Source organism: Ptiloglossa arizonensis, chromosome 5, assembly GCF_051014685.1.
Source record: "Ptiloglossa arizonensis isolate GNS036 chromosome 5, iyPtiAriz1_principal, whole genome shotgun sequence".
NCBI classification, from domain to species: Eukaryota; Metazoa; Arthropoda; class Insecta; order Hymenoptera; family Colletidae; genus Ptiloglossa; species Ptiloglossa arizonensis.
The window spans coordinates 1,052,394-1,067,670 of record NC_135052.1 but is presented as its reverse complement, the minus strand read 5'-3'; the positions used below and the strand labels follow the sequence as shown (position 1 = coordinate 1,067,670).

At 39.5% G+C, this 15,277-nt stretch overlaps 2 protein-coding genes across 4 annotated transcripts in view; one reads left to right on the top strand and one right to left on the bottom strand.

Annotated features, from left to right (window-relative positions):
* Window positions 1-378: 378 nt before the first annotated feature.
* Acbp1 (Acyl-CoA binding protein 1) lies at window positions 379-1,710 on the top strand. The gene is made up of 3 exons (XM_076313081.1): window positions 379-629; window positions 868-982; window positions 1,381-1,710. Exons 1-3 carry the CDS (start codon window positions 615-617, stop codon window positions 1,518-1,520), a joined length of 270 nt encoding a protein of 89 aa, XP_076169196.1. The 5' UTR covers window positions 379-614; the 3' UTR covers window positions 1,521-1,710.
* A 234-nt stretch (window positions 1,711-1,944) lies between these two features.
* The window catches only part of LOC143147648 (dnaJ homolog subfamily B member 6), a 30,504-nt gene continuing 17,171 nt past the window's right edge, over window positions 1,945-15,277 (bottom strand). The window contains exons 1-8 of one of the 3 annotated variants that reach the window (XM_076313076.1): window positions 11,197-11,340; window positions 7,570-7,681; window positions 7,084-7,193; window positions 5,598-5,708; window positions 4,458-4,640; window positions 3,957-4,224; window positions 3,806-3,895; window positions 1,945-3,194 (exon numbers count right to left, since the gene is read on the bottom strand). In XM_076313076.1, coding sequence (XP_076169191.1) covers window positions 3,023-3,194; window positions 3,806-3,895; window positions 3,957-4,224; window positions 4,458-4,640; window positions 5,598-5,708; window positions 7,084-7,193; window positions 7,570-7,634 — 999 coding nt within the window. In that variant the 5' untranslated portion in view covers window positions 7,635-7,681; window positions 11,197-11,340 and the 3' untranslated portion in view covers window positions 1,945-3,022. Of the gene's footprint in view, window positions 3,195-3,805; window positions 3,896-3,956; window positions 4,225-4,457; window positions 4,641-5,597; window positions 5,709-7,083; window positions 7,194-7,569; window positions 7,682-11,196; window positions 11,341-15,277 lie in introns of those variants that run through there. The other 2 variants (XM_076313077.1, XM_076313078.1) reach the window with 2 other exon arrangements.

Sequence of the window (15,277 nt, the reverse complement as noted above, 5' to 3'; positions counted from 1 at the left end):
TTTACTTAAAAAATCCATCGTTGAAATTTGAATCCAGTCGAAATTAACATTCTGCGAAACACTCAAACACGATTTAAATGTAGTTTATAAAATTTAGATAGTACCTAATTTCGTGCCTAGTTAGCAAGTCTTTATGACGTCATTAACTTGAGTCTATATGCGGCGGAACAATAAATATTTGTTTTTCGTACGAACTTAACATATTTTAAACGCAAATTATGTAAATTTTTCTGCAAATGGTAATCTTTAAAATGAACATAAGCAATACAAACCACAAAAACGGTTCTTTATTGTGTATTTTAACGTGAGCAAGAATCTTCCATTTCGTACCTAAAATTATTAGCTCGTGTCTTGATCAATAGTCGACTTCATGAACCCTTTGCTAAAGTTATCAACGTGTATCGGTATAGCACGTGATGATTATAGATTCTCTCACATTTAAAAATTTCACTGCCTTAAAGTTGATTACCATTCATTATCGTATTTTATCGAGGCCAAGAGTGGGAGAAATTTAAACGACTCTGTACTCCAGTGGATATTCTGTAGACTCGTAACCAGTCCTTCGCAACCTTCAGTTCCTAAATTTTTGTGGATCACTGTACAACTAAGATACGATGTCTATAGACGAAGTAAATATATCCTGCTGTTAACTATATTTTTTAATTAGTGTTTTTCCATATTGTGGTTATGTTAATACTTTCGTAAATACTTTATATTTAATATTTCTATATAGTATTATAATTTGAAATAGAATTGGAAGTGTAATTCTTTGAAAATAATTTTAAAATATTTAAGAAGTCTGCACATCATATTTTTTACTATAGGAATATACTGTGCACCAATTTTTATAATTTTTATTTTTTGTAGAGATTTAATAAAGCTGCTAAGGGAATTAAGGAATTAATTTCCCAACCCTCAGATAAGGATCTGCTTGAATTGTATTCATTGTACAAACAAGCAACTGTCGGGGACTGTAATACATGTATGTAAAACAATTTTTTACACGTAATCATTTCATTAGCACTACAGCTATTAAGATGGTAAACATGAATATAAGTGCAAAAAAAATAGATTTTGTTGCTTGCCGTATTATCAAGTTAGGTACAAAGTTTATAATCAATTTATTAAATGGTTTGACTTGAATTATTTCTTGACTTTAATTTTAGTTTACATTGGTATTCAAATATAAGGTAACTGATCTTTGAACCTTGATTTGCAATGCTAATTGCATTATGAATGCTAATAACCATGCAAAAACTCAATTTAAAAGCTGAATAAATAATGATATATACTTTGGGGCGAAGTAACATTTCTATGTATTTTTGAAATTACTATTTTTAGGATTTTATACTTTTAACAGTCATCTTGTAATTTTTCTAGCGAGGCCAGGCGAGTTGGACTTTAAGGGCAAAGCCAAGTGGGATGCTTGGAATTCTAAGATGGGCATGTGTCAAGATGATGCAAAAGAGCAATACATTAACAAGGTAGAAGGACTAATAACCACAATTGGCCTGAAGTAATTCCTGTTGGCGCAACATAAAGAGGTTAACTCTTTATAATTTTTTTGCCATTTACTTGAGAGCATATGCACTAATTAACTCACCAATGTCTCAACTGTTGTATACACAATCTTTAGAATATAGTAGGATGTTTTTTATATCTTACCACAATGCAAATAATAAGTATTAAAGAGAGCAATTATTTTTTTTTTTAAAGAAAATTGTACATTTGTTGTTTAGTTTCTTTATATTCAGATATATATATATATATTATATCTGGTGAATCCATTGCAAGGATTTGTAATTCATTGAAGCTGTTTCAATGAAAGAAAATAAATTAAACTACTTTGATACAACAAATACTCGTATTCCAAGTCTGGTCCCATCACACGGTTTTCCATCTTGAAAAGTAACAATGGTTTGGAATCGACAGAAAGTCATTAAATACTAGTGTGTATTAATAATATATTTTTCCACGTAAGTTTAACATTTCTTCCTTATCATTATATACACATACGCAAGAAACTAACTAAAAAGAAACAATAGGATTACGACACTTAAGTATTTGGGGAAACGTTTCCGCGACAGAACTGAAAATCCTAGCCCTGTATCCCTCTTTCACGGTTCGTCTAAAAAGGAACACATGTCATTCATCCATCGTGAATGTTACACTGCTATCAGGAAGGACGAGTCCACGGTAGATGGTTGTGCTATTGAAGTGTATGTATGCGCGTGCGCTCGCTCATATGTGTGTGTGTGTGTGTGTGTGTCTGTATGTATGTATGTAGGTAGATATGTATGTATGCATAGTCGTAATACAATTTTATATTTAAGAGCACTGATTATGGCAGCAAAGTTAAACGTGCTTAAAAGAACGTATGTACGCGCAAAATGCGTCCACCGTGAGTGTGTTCCCTTTTGCGAGTTAAATTCATTAAAAACTCAGTCCCAACTGTTTTCGAGTTCTCGTGACTTACAAATATTACATAACTTACGAAATAATGAATTAATTAATTCCCTAAGTAACTAGGATAAGCGAAACTTACCGTATAAATGTGTCAAAGATTTCGAACGTAAATGAGAAGCGTTGTCTCTAAACGCGAGAGAATCCGGCATACACAATATCTCTCCTTTCGCAGTCGATGGTCGAAGAAAACGAGCTTTTTTTTTTTCAAATAAGAACAACTTCGTAGCGAATTTTTATTGATCGTTCCAAGCCGAACAAATAATCAGTCGAAGCTAAGCTACTAGTACACGTTCTTTCTTGCGAAGGATTGTTTTATTCTCCCCCTCCCCCCGGGTTATGACACCGAACACGTTTTATTACTCTGACGACAGTAAAAGCGACGTTAATTAGGAATTAAGACGGAAATTTACATCAGCTCCGTAGTGGGATACACATATGTATGCGTGTATGTAGGTATGTATGCGTCTGATAGATAAATGAAAGAGACCAAAAAAAAAAAGAAACAAAAGACGGGAAGAACGGAAAAGAATGAGAGAAGGCTGCATGTGTGTGGCCTCTATTTTCTTTTACTCTTGTCTGTGTGCTTCTTAGTAAGAAGTTGATGATGGTGCATCTTTGTTCTGCTAGCCTTCAGATGGTCACCGTGGACTGTTCTCGAGTTCTGGCCAGCCATCGCGATGTCGCTGGCACTGTCGGTCAGCTGGCGACTCGTCGATGCCTCGTCAAACCTGGTAAAACAGAGAAGGTGACGGGAACAAAAGCTCGGTAGCATTTGTCGCGGCTTGCTCGAAATAGTTTTAGCTTCAGAATTTAAGATTGTTTGTTTCGTTTTGTTTTAAACGAGCTCGATCGCTCGAGCTAAAAGATCCAATCACTGTCATCGAATTTTCGCTGAGTAATCGGTGCCTCGATATCGTTTTGCTGTTCAGTGATAAACGTGTGTACATTATGTATATATATTTTTCTTTCTGTTTTGTTTACGTTGTGTACAATGCGTGGAGAAGTGCGTCGACCAGCGGCACTACGTTATAACAACAACAAGCATTGCGACAGAATTCCAACGAGAAGTGAAGCCAGTCTGATGGAGAGACGAGATCTAATACGGATAAGAATAGCCACAGTGGATTCGTTAAATAAACAATTATGCGTTTTTTTTCTCTCTCTCTTTCTTTCTTTCTTTCTTTCTTTCTCTTTCTCTCTGTCAGGTAGATAGTAGCAGGAATAACATCTCGGTAGACCGCAGAGATATTACTCGCAAACGTGAACGACGACAGGAATTTCTCAATTGCCGAGCGGAGATCGAGCGAGCGTTCTTGTAGTGATTTTGATTTAACTGTACGTTATTGATTGTGGGACGCCGTTCACCGTCTTTGACTTCAGCACGTCGTTCTCAAAGGACATAATCGTTTCCTTCCCGTTTTCGTAAACCCTGAAACGAATAAGTTTAAGTGTCGTGTTTGGCAAGCGCGAAGGCGGGTCTACTTCCTTACTTCTTGGTGGTGATCTTTTTGCCATTAATAAATCTGGTCGAGGTGCTTGTTCGCTTCACGACACCGCCACCGCCGCCGCCGCCGCCGCCGCCACCGCCGCTGGTGGATTCATCGAAATTTGCAAATGGATTTAACGGAATGAAGTTTCCCGATCCACCTTTGAAAAGGTTGTTGAACGGTGAGAAACCAAGGCCGAATGGACCGAAGAAGGACGTGCTTATGCTATTACTGCTTGGATGGCTATGCCTGTGGAAACCTCCATTGAGGTCTTCGGGGAAAATTAATAACATTGTTAATCACAATTATTGCTAATCAAACTCAAAGATATTTCTATATTATTCGATTAATTACCGACCAATTTTTATCGCTCGACAAAACAAGATCTTATACGTAATCGTACGAACACAGAACGGTTGCTTGTTACACATCAAGGTATACATACCAACGGAGGAATTTACATTTTCACAAGATTATTGACTTACGTTGACAGACTTTACTTACCACGCATCTTGTATAAGTCGCCAAAAACACTACCACCAAAGAATTCTCTAAATACTTCCTCAGGATCTCTGAAGATGAAGGTACTAGTAAGATTTGCATCGAAATCATCATCGTGTCGCCTCTTAGTTCCAGGCATCTGAAGACCTTCCTTTCCATATTGGTCGTAGACTCGCCTCTTCTTTTCTGAAAGGTGTACAAGAAGCGACCATCGTTATTACCAATCGTACAACAGGCTACCGATGAGTTTCGTTTGGTTTTATTCGCTCCAAATTCCAAGAAGCAGGTACTGCAAGGCTTGTCAGGTTAGTAGAGTACTGCTGGATCACGTTTTAACATCAGTCGAAGTTACGTCCACCGTAACAACAAAACCAATATAGAGAGAACAACTCTAGATGGTTGAATAACCAGGATAATTGAACGAATCTTTGAAGGACCGTGTCACACTTAACTTCTAGGGATCGCGATACGAGTACATACAACAAAATCTCGCTAATTCGGACTACGTTAAACCGAGCATCCGTTTTCCAACCAATCCGGATCAACGACATATCACGTTACACGAAAGCTCTCGAGTGTGTCCGCTTGGTCCTTCAATGATCCACTTTTCTAAGATCACTGAAAAAGGTAGAGCTACTGAGAAAGCATATTAGGTCGTTCTCTCGTTCGGTCAGTCAAGCAATGGTTAGAAGTGCGGAAAGGTACAGGCAATAGTAACTGCGTTTGCGGCGACTCATACACCGTGAAAGAGAAAAAGAGTATCTTTCAAGCATTCCACGGGGACTGGTACAATTGACGACCGACAAACTGTTCGAGGAAGTCCGCCAGGAACTCCTGAATTCTAAACGTTAGAACAATTGCGAACAGCACAACCGAGTCAACCGAGCGGAATGAAAGTATACGATCAAGTACCCAGCAAATTATTCACCGTTTCGATACGTATGCTATCTGTGAGTGTTTATGTGTTCAGAAACAAGACAAAACTGAAGGTAAATTAAAAAAATATTAAAAAAAAAGAAGAAAAAAAAAGAGACAAAATGATATTTAAAAAAAAAAAGAAAAAAAGAAAAAAAGAAAACCAGATGGAACAAAACAACGTTTGGCCACTCTCTCTCTCAAAGTCTTTTTTCTCTTAAGTGGTACCGAAAAATCGCTGGAAACCAGAGTCAAAGTAACTCCGGCTGGTGAATCCACGGCCGGGCCTCGAAGACGCCTTCTGATACAATCGTTGGTCGTAGGTTCGTCTCTTCGCATCTGGACATCAAGCACGGTCACGAGAGATCGTCCGGAAAAAACAAAGATTTCAGATTGAATGTCTTTCGCTTCCATGTCGTGGACGATCTTTTTTTTTTCTTTTTCTTTCTATTTTCATTTTGTTGGCGACACGGCTCGATCGGTCATTATTTACAGCGATGCTTCGGCTACACAGTTGCGTTGTCGATTTTCGAGTTTCCAGCCTCTGCGTCCGACCTTGCGTTACGAGAGATTTTCGTGACTCGGGAAACGATACGTGAACTTTGCAGGTTAAACAACGACTCGAGAACGAAACTGGTCGCGTTTGGACACGATAATTCGAAACCGAACGCAACGTGGCACCTCTCCGTGTCCTCTCTCGGATCAACGGTGTTCTTTGAATCATTTCCGGTAACTTTAGAGCCAGTGGGGTACTACAGTCGCGGTAGAAACTCAAGAATCAACGCCCCGGAGCTGCGAGTAACGGTAACAGCAGCGAGTAGTATCGACGGTACTATTGAATCTTAACGGTTAAGTTTACAATGGCCAGTGTTTCGATCCGTAATAGTAATTAAACGGTATCGTGACAGCTAGAATCGAAAATGGGAATAATCTATACGCCGTAAATACGCCAAGTGTATTTTCCAAGCGACGCGACAATTGTCAACCATAAAGGGGCCATAACTTTCTAACTGCTATCGTCGAGAGACAGAACTGTGACAATTTTTCCTCGACGTTCACCGACGACGATTCATCCACGCAAAAATACGATTATTCCGGCATTTATGGCTTCTCTCTTATTCCCTCCTCCCCAACGAAGAAAAACCAGCTTTCAAACGATCAGAGAGTTACCGATCCTCGCAGCTCCTTTGATTCGATTGCATTGAAGTTCTGCTGACGAAACAGTCGTTCATAAAAGAAAAAAAAAAACGATCGATTCGTTCTAGATCCGGTCGGACTGTTCGATCGAGTCACGTTGCTGGGTCCCAGAATAAGTCGTACTACTTGGAGACCACTTGAAAGAAAATGCTCGTGCGAAATTCGGCTTTGCTGACAAGCAGGAGCTCCTGTCGTTCATCTCCTGTTGGCATCGCGACGTTTCTTGTCTACGCTGCACCGGGTTTCGTTACCGAAGCTAGGCGGTCGTTCATCAATTTGGATCAGGCATTAATTCAAAGCCACGGGAAAAAGTGATACTCGCACAGAGACCATTGGAGCATTGACTGACACGTTACGGTAACATCGTCCTCACTGGGGAAGTTCTTGGACCCTCTTTGTTTATTTGTATATCTCTCTCCCTTAAAACTTGCCCAGTTCCGTTCGAGAACGAACATTTATGTACGACGCTCTCCGTAGAGCTGTCGCAAACGTAGAGTTCGCGCGAAGTGGAGCTTACCATCGATCAGTACTTCGTAGGCTTCGGATATTTCTTTGAATTTCTTGTTCGCTTCTTCCAGGTTGTCGGGGTTTTTGTCCGGGTGCCATTTCAATGCTAATTTCTTGTATCTGTAAAAGAAAGGGCGACAGTGTCATTGATCGGCTCGACTATCTACAGGAGAATATATATATATATTACGCATAGATATTACGACCAAACGTTCTTTTATCGCGTACTAAATTTATGAAAACCATCCAGATTCCGTTTTCTAACTGCGAGCTGGGACGATACAAACGTTGATGGTTGGATCGACGCCAACTGTTTCAGAGAAGACTAAAAAGCACCGATTCATTCAATCTTTCTTCGATCATCGTGGTCGCAGCTTGGAAAATAAAACGTTCTCGCGGCGAACGAAACGATCGAGTTACACATTTCGGTCGTAATCTCGTAGCTCTGTACGAAAATCTTGTTCTTACGTCTCGAACACGTGAACGCGATACTCACGCTTTTTTAATGTCCCCGCTGGAGGCGGTCCGTTGCACCTCGAGTACCCTGTAGTAGTCGACCATCGTTCACTGTTGTGTTCGTGCTCGGATGTCAGGGCTTAGGCAACCACCTGTCGAACAATGCAAGAACAGTTATCGTAATTAGCAGGCCAATTGGCAAGCACGCTACGACACCGGGAGTCAATAGGTCGGGAACGCAGGAAAAATACAGCTATCCCAGTTTCGTTCAGCTGGCCTGCCAGCTATCGTTCCTCCAAATACACGCACACGTATTCGTACGGACATGTACACGCATCCACGATCGATCGAGTCTTCCTTCGAACGTTGACACCGTGAACGCCACGCCACGCCACGGTGGTCACTGGTGACATCGAAGTCACAACGATTCTCTAAAGCGCTCACGAGACACGAACTCTTATGTAAACTTTTCAAGAGTATTACTGTAATTAATACTTTAAAATAGAGACACGCGTATTCGTACGGACATGTACACGCGTCCACGATCGATCGAGTCTTCCTTCGAACGTTGACACCGTGAACGCCACGCCACGGTGGTCACTGGTGACATCGAAGTCACAACGATTCTCTAAAGCGCTCACGAGACACGAACTCTAATGTAAACTTTTCAATAGCATTACTCTAATTAATACTTTGAAATACAGGCACACGTATTCATACAAACACGTACACACGTCTACGATCGTTCGAGTCTTCTTTCGAACGTTGACACCGTGAACGCCACGGTGGTCACTGGTAACTTCGAAGTCACAACGATTCTCTAAAGCGCTCACGAGACACGAACTCTAATGTAAACTTTTCAATAGCATTACTCTAATTAATACTTTGAAATACAGGCACACGTATTCGTACAGACACGTACACGCATCCACGATCGATCGAGTTTTCTCAGTTTTTCGTTTTCCTTCGACCGTTGACACCGTGAACGCCATAGTGGTCACTGGTGACTTCGAAGTCACAACGATTCTCTAAAGCGTTCACGAGACACGAACTCTAATGTACACTTTTGAACAGCGTTACTCTAGTTAATATTAGGTCGTTCGGAAAGTCATTTCGTTTTCCAAAATGGAGAATATATAATTTAATAAAATGTTTATACGCTCTAAAAAAATCGTGTTTCATTTTCACCAAAAAAAAAAAAAAACGAAATGACTATCCAAACAACCCAGTACTTTAAAATAACAAATTATCGAATATTTCTACTTTGGCTCTGTGATACACGGAATCATGAAAAATAGAATTTTAAACTTTAACACGTTGAACACCACGGTGGTCACTGGTGACTTCGAAGTCACAACGATTCTCTAAAGCGCTTAGAAGACACGAACTCTAATATACACTTTTGAATAGTATTTATTAACCTATTAGGTTGTTCGGAAAGTCGTTTCGTTTTTATTGGTGTAAATGAAACTTGATTTTTAAGAGTGTATAAACATTTTATTAAATTATATATTCTCCGTTTTGGAGAAAACGAAATGACTATAGTTAATACCTTAACACTAGAACTACCGACAGGTTCCGGGGTATTAAGGTGTTCTTCGTATGTCTTCAAGGAAAATCGATGATCGTGAGAAAAGTGGAACTAGTGAAATCGATTATATGTCTAGGATAGAAAAAATCATACGATCTTTTGAAAATATGCTATGAAATTTATAGTAAATTTGAGTGTAAAAGCAATTGTAACCAGTCATTTTGACTGGTTGGTAAATCTAGTGTTAAAATAACAAACGCATCGACAAATTATCGAATATTTCTACTTTTGACTCCGTGATACCCGGAATCATGAAAAATAGAACGTGAAACTTTAACACGTTGAACACCACGATGGTCACTGATAATCAGCGCTCCAAAACACGTTGTAAAATCGTCACGATTCTCCAAAACGTTCACAAGACACGAACTCTAATGTACACTTCCAACAAGTACAGTTTGTGACCGTAAACAAATACGTAACGTTAAAAATTAAATTTATTGCTTTGTCGTCCAATGTACGTTACTCTCTTTTCTCGCCAATTGTATTTTTTCTCACTGTTATAAACATTGCAAACCGTACAATATTTAATAAGAAGCAAAACTATTAATCGTAATAATATGGTGTTTATTCGCCCCACGTGGCCTAAAAGAGAACTAAAAATCGATCTGATAAGGAACGCGTCGAATGGCGTGACTCTTCGTCGGTAATAAAATAACAAATACATCGATGAATCATCGAATATTTCTACTTTTTAGATCACGGTTCGAACAAATATCGTGGAAACGGTCGAGTATATAGAAAACCGGCATGGCGGTGAACGTAGTGAAAAATCCTTTGATCCACGAGTCTTTAACTCTTTGCCGCCAGTTGCCGTGCGAGTCTATGAATCATCGTCGACGTCACGGTACACACGGTTCACCTTCGTTCTACGTCGCTGATACCACGAGAACCGACTCCGCGAAGTTTCTGTTGTATTACTCACACGGAATGAAAATCGTTTCGCGATGTTGCCTAATTGTTATTGCGGTATCGAGAGTGTCTGCGGGGAAACGGTGCGAAACAATGAACGGAAGTGCCCCCTCTCCCCCTCGATGTTGGAACACGTAGTAGTAGTATCGAGGAAGACTCGATGATTTTCCTATTCGGTGAAATTCAAATTACGTTTTGATAATTTCCACCGTCCGTTAAAATTTGAAATTGTGTCGATAATCGTACACACTATCGGTTAAAATTCGATGGACAATTTTGTTCGGTTGTCCCTTCGGTTGCGATTTCCAGCGAAAGGCGTCTTTACAGGAACTTCCGGCCACCTGTTGCCTCAAAGACGTCTCTCGAAAGCTTTCGATCAACGTGGCATCCTTTGTGATAAAAATACGCGACAGAGAGGGGAGCGAGTACACGAAACGAGCAAAAGATAATAAAGATCGGGTCAAGGTGGACGGTCCAACGGGGGTCAAGTTCGTCCCGTACCTATTCGCGATTAGACAACTCGAATTACCGCTGGTGGATACTAATTATACTCCCGACGAAACGGTACACGGAACACAGCCTTTCCCGAGTACCTGTGATTATTATCCGTCGGGTTTACAGAGTCGTGGAAAATTTACAGTTTAAATGAAAATTTGCCCGCGGAATGATTCCGATTCTCGGGGATCTCCGCGTCACCAGGTGGTACAATAAAACTAAATCCGGTGTCGCAAGGACCACACGGAAGAAAGGGTCGCGGCTCAGCGCAGTCTCGACACCTTTTTTCGTCGCTCTGTCCATTCAAAACGTGTAACTTCGAACCGTGGGCGAACACCACCGGCGAGAAATAGGTGTCAGCTCTCCAAAATAGTTCGCACCGCCTTACTATGTAGCGTTCCAGCGGCGGGCGCGCGTATATATTCCACCGCGAGTTAATTTTATGCGCTGTTTTCGAAATAGTTGGGCAGCGTCGCGTATAAATGGCTCCGGTCCGAGTAACTCGTGAATCGATCGCGTTACACGACCGTGCGGTGACGTACAGTTGGAAGAAAACGGAAACGATCGAGTTCACCGTTAACTTGAATCTTTTTTTCAGGAGAGAAAGTACGGGAGGGAAGGGGACCAAAAAAAAAATAAAGAAAAGAAAAGAAAAAGAATCGAACTTGCCCAAGGAACCACATCGCTTCGAGGTACTTCGTAACTGTTCGTAACGCGTATCACTTTCGCGAAATGATCGGTCTCACTGGTCGACGATAACAATAATAACAAGAACAACAACAACAACAACAACACCATCCCCTCGTGGATCAACATTTCGCACGGTCGCAACGCCGTCGTGCAACGTTGAAACGTTTCTCGTGGCGACCCATCGTCGTCTTCGTGGTGCGGTGAGACAAATGGCCGAGGAACCACGCGGAAGACGAAACCGGTTGGTCGGTCGACGGTGGAACGGGCACCGACGTGAATATTTACGCGGACGATACCAACGGTTGTGGTTTTCTGCGTGGCGCGCGAACGACTACTCGACGGTGGAAAACCACGGCTCAAAGTCAAAGACTGGACTAACGAAAACGCTAAAGTTAGCCGAGACGTGTATCGAAAATAGTACGAAACACGGAGGTGGAGGTCATTACGTTTTATCCCACTTCAGCATCTCCGTCTCCCTCTCTCAGCAGCCAGGGAAGCTTAGTAGACAGAGTCTGCCGCTGCTGCAATCTGTTCCATTCCGAGAGGACTATAGAATGCGCTGAATCACCTCTATCAAAACAATATTCGATCAGAATTGCCCTTAAGTGGTCAAGTGGGTGCACTTTGCGCTCGTTGGAAAGTTGAAAGACGAAATCCACGTTGAATGTCGGAGAAATCGGTGCAACTCGAACGAGATGTTTCGCACGCTTGGATCTCGGTATCGTGGAAGTAGATTTTTAACCAAAAGTGTTTCTTTGGATTAAGATCGATTGGAACAAGATAGATGGACGAATAAACATTTATATCGATGATAAAAGAAGAAATCTATGTTGAATATTGGAGAAATTGGTGCAAGTTGAACGAGATGTTTCGTACGCTTGGAGCTCGGTATCGTGGAAGTAGATTTTTAACCAAACGTTTTCCTCTGTATTAAGATCGATTGGAACAAGATAGATGGACGAATAAACATTTATATCGATGATAAAAGAAGAAATCTATGTTGAATATTGGAGAAATTGGTGCAACTCGAACGAGAAGTTTTGTATACTTGTATCTTGGTATCGTGGAAGTAGATTTTTAACCAAAAGTGTTTCTTCCGATTAAAATCGATTGGAACAAGATAGATGGACGAATAAACATTTACATCGATGATAAAAGAAGAAATCTATGTTGAATATTGGAGAAATTGGTGCAACTTGAACGAGAAGTTTTGTATGCTTGGATCTTGGTATCGTGGAAGTAGATTTTTAACCAAACGTTTTCCTCTGTATTAAGATCGATTGGAACAAGATAGATGGACGAATAAACATTTATATCGAAGTTAAAAGACGAAAGCTACGTTGAATATTGGAGAAATTGGTGCAACTCGAACGAGAAGTTTTGTATACTTGTATCTTGGTGTCGTGGAAGTAGATTTTTAACCAAAAGTGTTTCTTTCGATTAAGATCGATTGGAACAAGATAGATGGACGAATAAACATTTACATCGATGATAAAAGAAGAAATCTATGTTGAATATTGGAGAAATTGGTGCAACTTGAACGAGATGTTTCGCACGCTTGGATCTCGGTATCGTGGAAGTAGATTTTTAACCAAAAGTGTTTCTTTGGATTAAGATCGATTGGAACAAGATAGATGGACGAATAAACATTTATATCGATGATAAAAGAAGAAATCTATGTTGAATATTGGAGAAATTGGTGCAACTCGAACGAGAAGTTTTGTATACTTGTATCTTGGTATCGTGGAAGTAGATTTTTAACCAAAAGTGTTTCTTCCGATTAAAATCGATTGGAACAAGATAGATGGACGAATAAACATTTATATCGATGATAAAAGAAGAAATCTATGTTGAATATTGGAGAAATTGGTGCAACTTGAACGAGAAGTTTTGTATGCTTGGATCTTGGTATCGTGGAAGTAGATTTTTAACCAAACGTTTTCCTCTGAATTAAGATCGATTGGAACAAGATAGATGGACGAATAAACATTTATATCGAAGTTAAAAGACGAAAGCTACGTTGAATATTGGAGAAATTGGTGCAACTTGAACGAGAAGTTTCGCATGCTTGGTATTGATATTGTGGAAGTAGATTTTTAACCAAAAGTGTTTCTTTCGATTAAGATCGATTGGAACAAGATAGATGGACGAATAAACATTTATATCGAAGTTAAAAAACGAAAGCTACGTTGAATATTGGAGAAATTGGTGCAACTTGAACGAGAAGTTTCGCATGCTTGGTATTGATATTGTGGAAGTAGATTTTTAACCAAAAGTGTTTCTTCGGATTAAGATCGATTTAAAGAAGATGGATGGACGAATGAACATTTATATCGCAGACAAAAAACGGAATCTATGTTGAATGTCGGAGAAATTGGTGCAACTCGAGCGAAAAGTTTCGCAAGCTTGGATTTCGGTGACGTGTAATGAAATTTCTATCGAAACGAGTATTTTTTCCGGACTAAAATCTATTCGAACAGGGTAGGCGAACGAGTAAACATTTATTCGTAATATAAACGACGAAACTATCTTACGAGTGCGATTGTGCGCGATTTCCACGCGGTGCAACGTGTCCCGAGCACGCGCGTGTAGTGGTTGCGTTAACTATAGTGCGCGGCGGGGGATATATCTGTGTGCGTATTTTTGTGGTATTTACGTAGCGTGTGTGGTATGTGCGATATTTTTGTGGCGCACGTGACATTTTTGGTATTTTAGTGGTATCTCTGGTGCTTTTTTGGTGCAGGGCCCGTGTGTGGTGAATTCATGGCATCTACATGTTGAATGTACTTTTTTGTGATTCGTGGACACGCATGCGCGCGCACGTACATTGCTGAAATATCAAAGATACCAACTTCCCCACCAGATTTACCGTGCATTACTTATAAACATATAACACTTGAGACCGAGTATTACGAAAATATTACAGAGAGAACGATCACTTTAAGTATTCTTTTTTGTTATTTAGGCTGGAGTCGGTAAACTTTTAAAAAAGTGACTCGTGCCGTAAATAATACTTCATAAAAGGAGGGAAATTTATTTTTGAAAATTGAACAATAAAGAATGATAATTCCAGTGGAAAAATTGTCCTTCGCTACCGACCAGTTTTTTGGTTAGTAAATTTTTAGGTATCTGGAGGTTCTGAACGTAAATAATGTTAATTAAAGACACTTATACGTATATTAATATTATAAAGTTAATAATTAATATCGTTTAATTTTTATTTTATAAATATCCTATTGAAAACAATTAATATTTTCCTCGATCGTGCAATGCACAAGTGGTCAAACTTCATATTGAATGCATTGCACCCAATCTTCATTGAACGAGTCTTTAGATATAACACATGTAGCGACTTCATCGCTTAATGACTTCTGTATATCATTGGCTAATCTCGTTCTTTTGTTTTGTTTTGTTTTTTTTTTTTTGACAGATGAGAATATTTTTATTTTCGTTGGAAAATAACAATTAATTTCGGTCGGTATCGGAGTACTGTTCCTACATAAACTAAACTACCAAAGACACCGCAAAAATCACAATTTACATAATTCTTTTGATTTTCGTATCACAAAAATCACACACACCATAAAAACGCAAGATTTGAGTCACACGCGGTAAAAATGCTACACGGATTGCTAAGTTACCAAAAACGCTACGTGTATTACAAAAAAAAAGAGATTCACAGATTACGTATATCACAGAAATGCAAAAATAACACATAGATTGCAAATATATATATATATATATATATACGTTGTACCAGACACTCTACACGTGTATCATAAAAATTCTATATACAACGCAAAAATACCAAGGTCCGTACATTCTATAACCATATACCCGGTAGACACTGTACAAACGCAACACGCGCGCTAAATACTAGATTGTTCGATAAATTTTGTCGTTCGACAAAACTAATTATTACTATACATCAACGAACACAGTGACGGATAATTTTAATCCGTTTCGTTCGTAAGTTTTCTTAATCGCTACGGATAAACACTGCAAGACAACGAATATTAATTCGCCGAATAAATTATTCGAACGTAAGAGTCTAATCCGC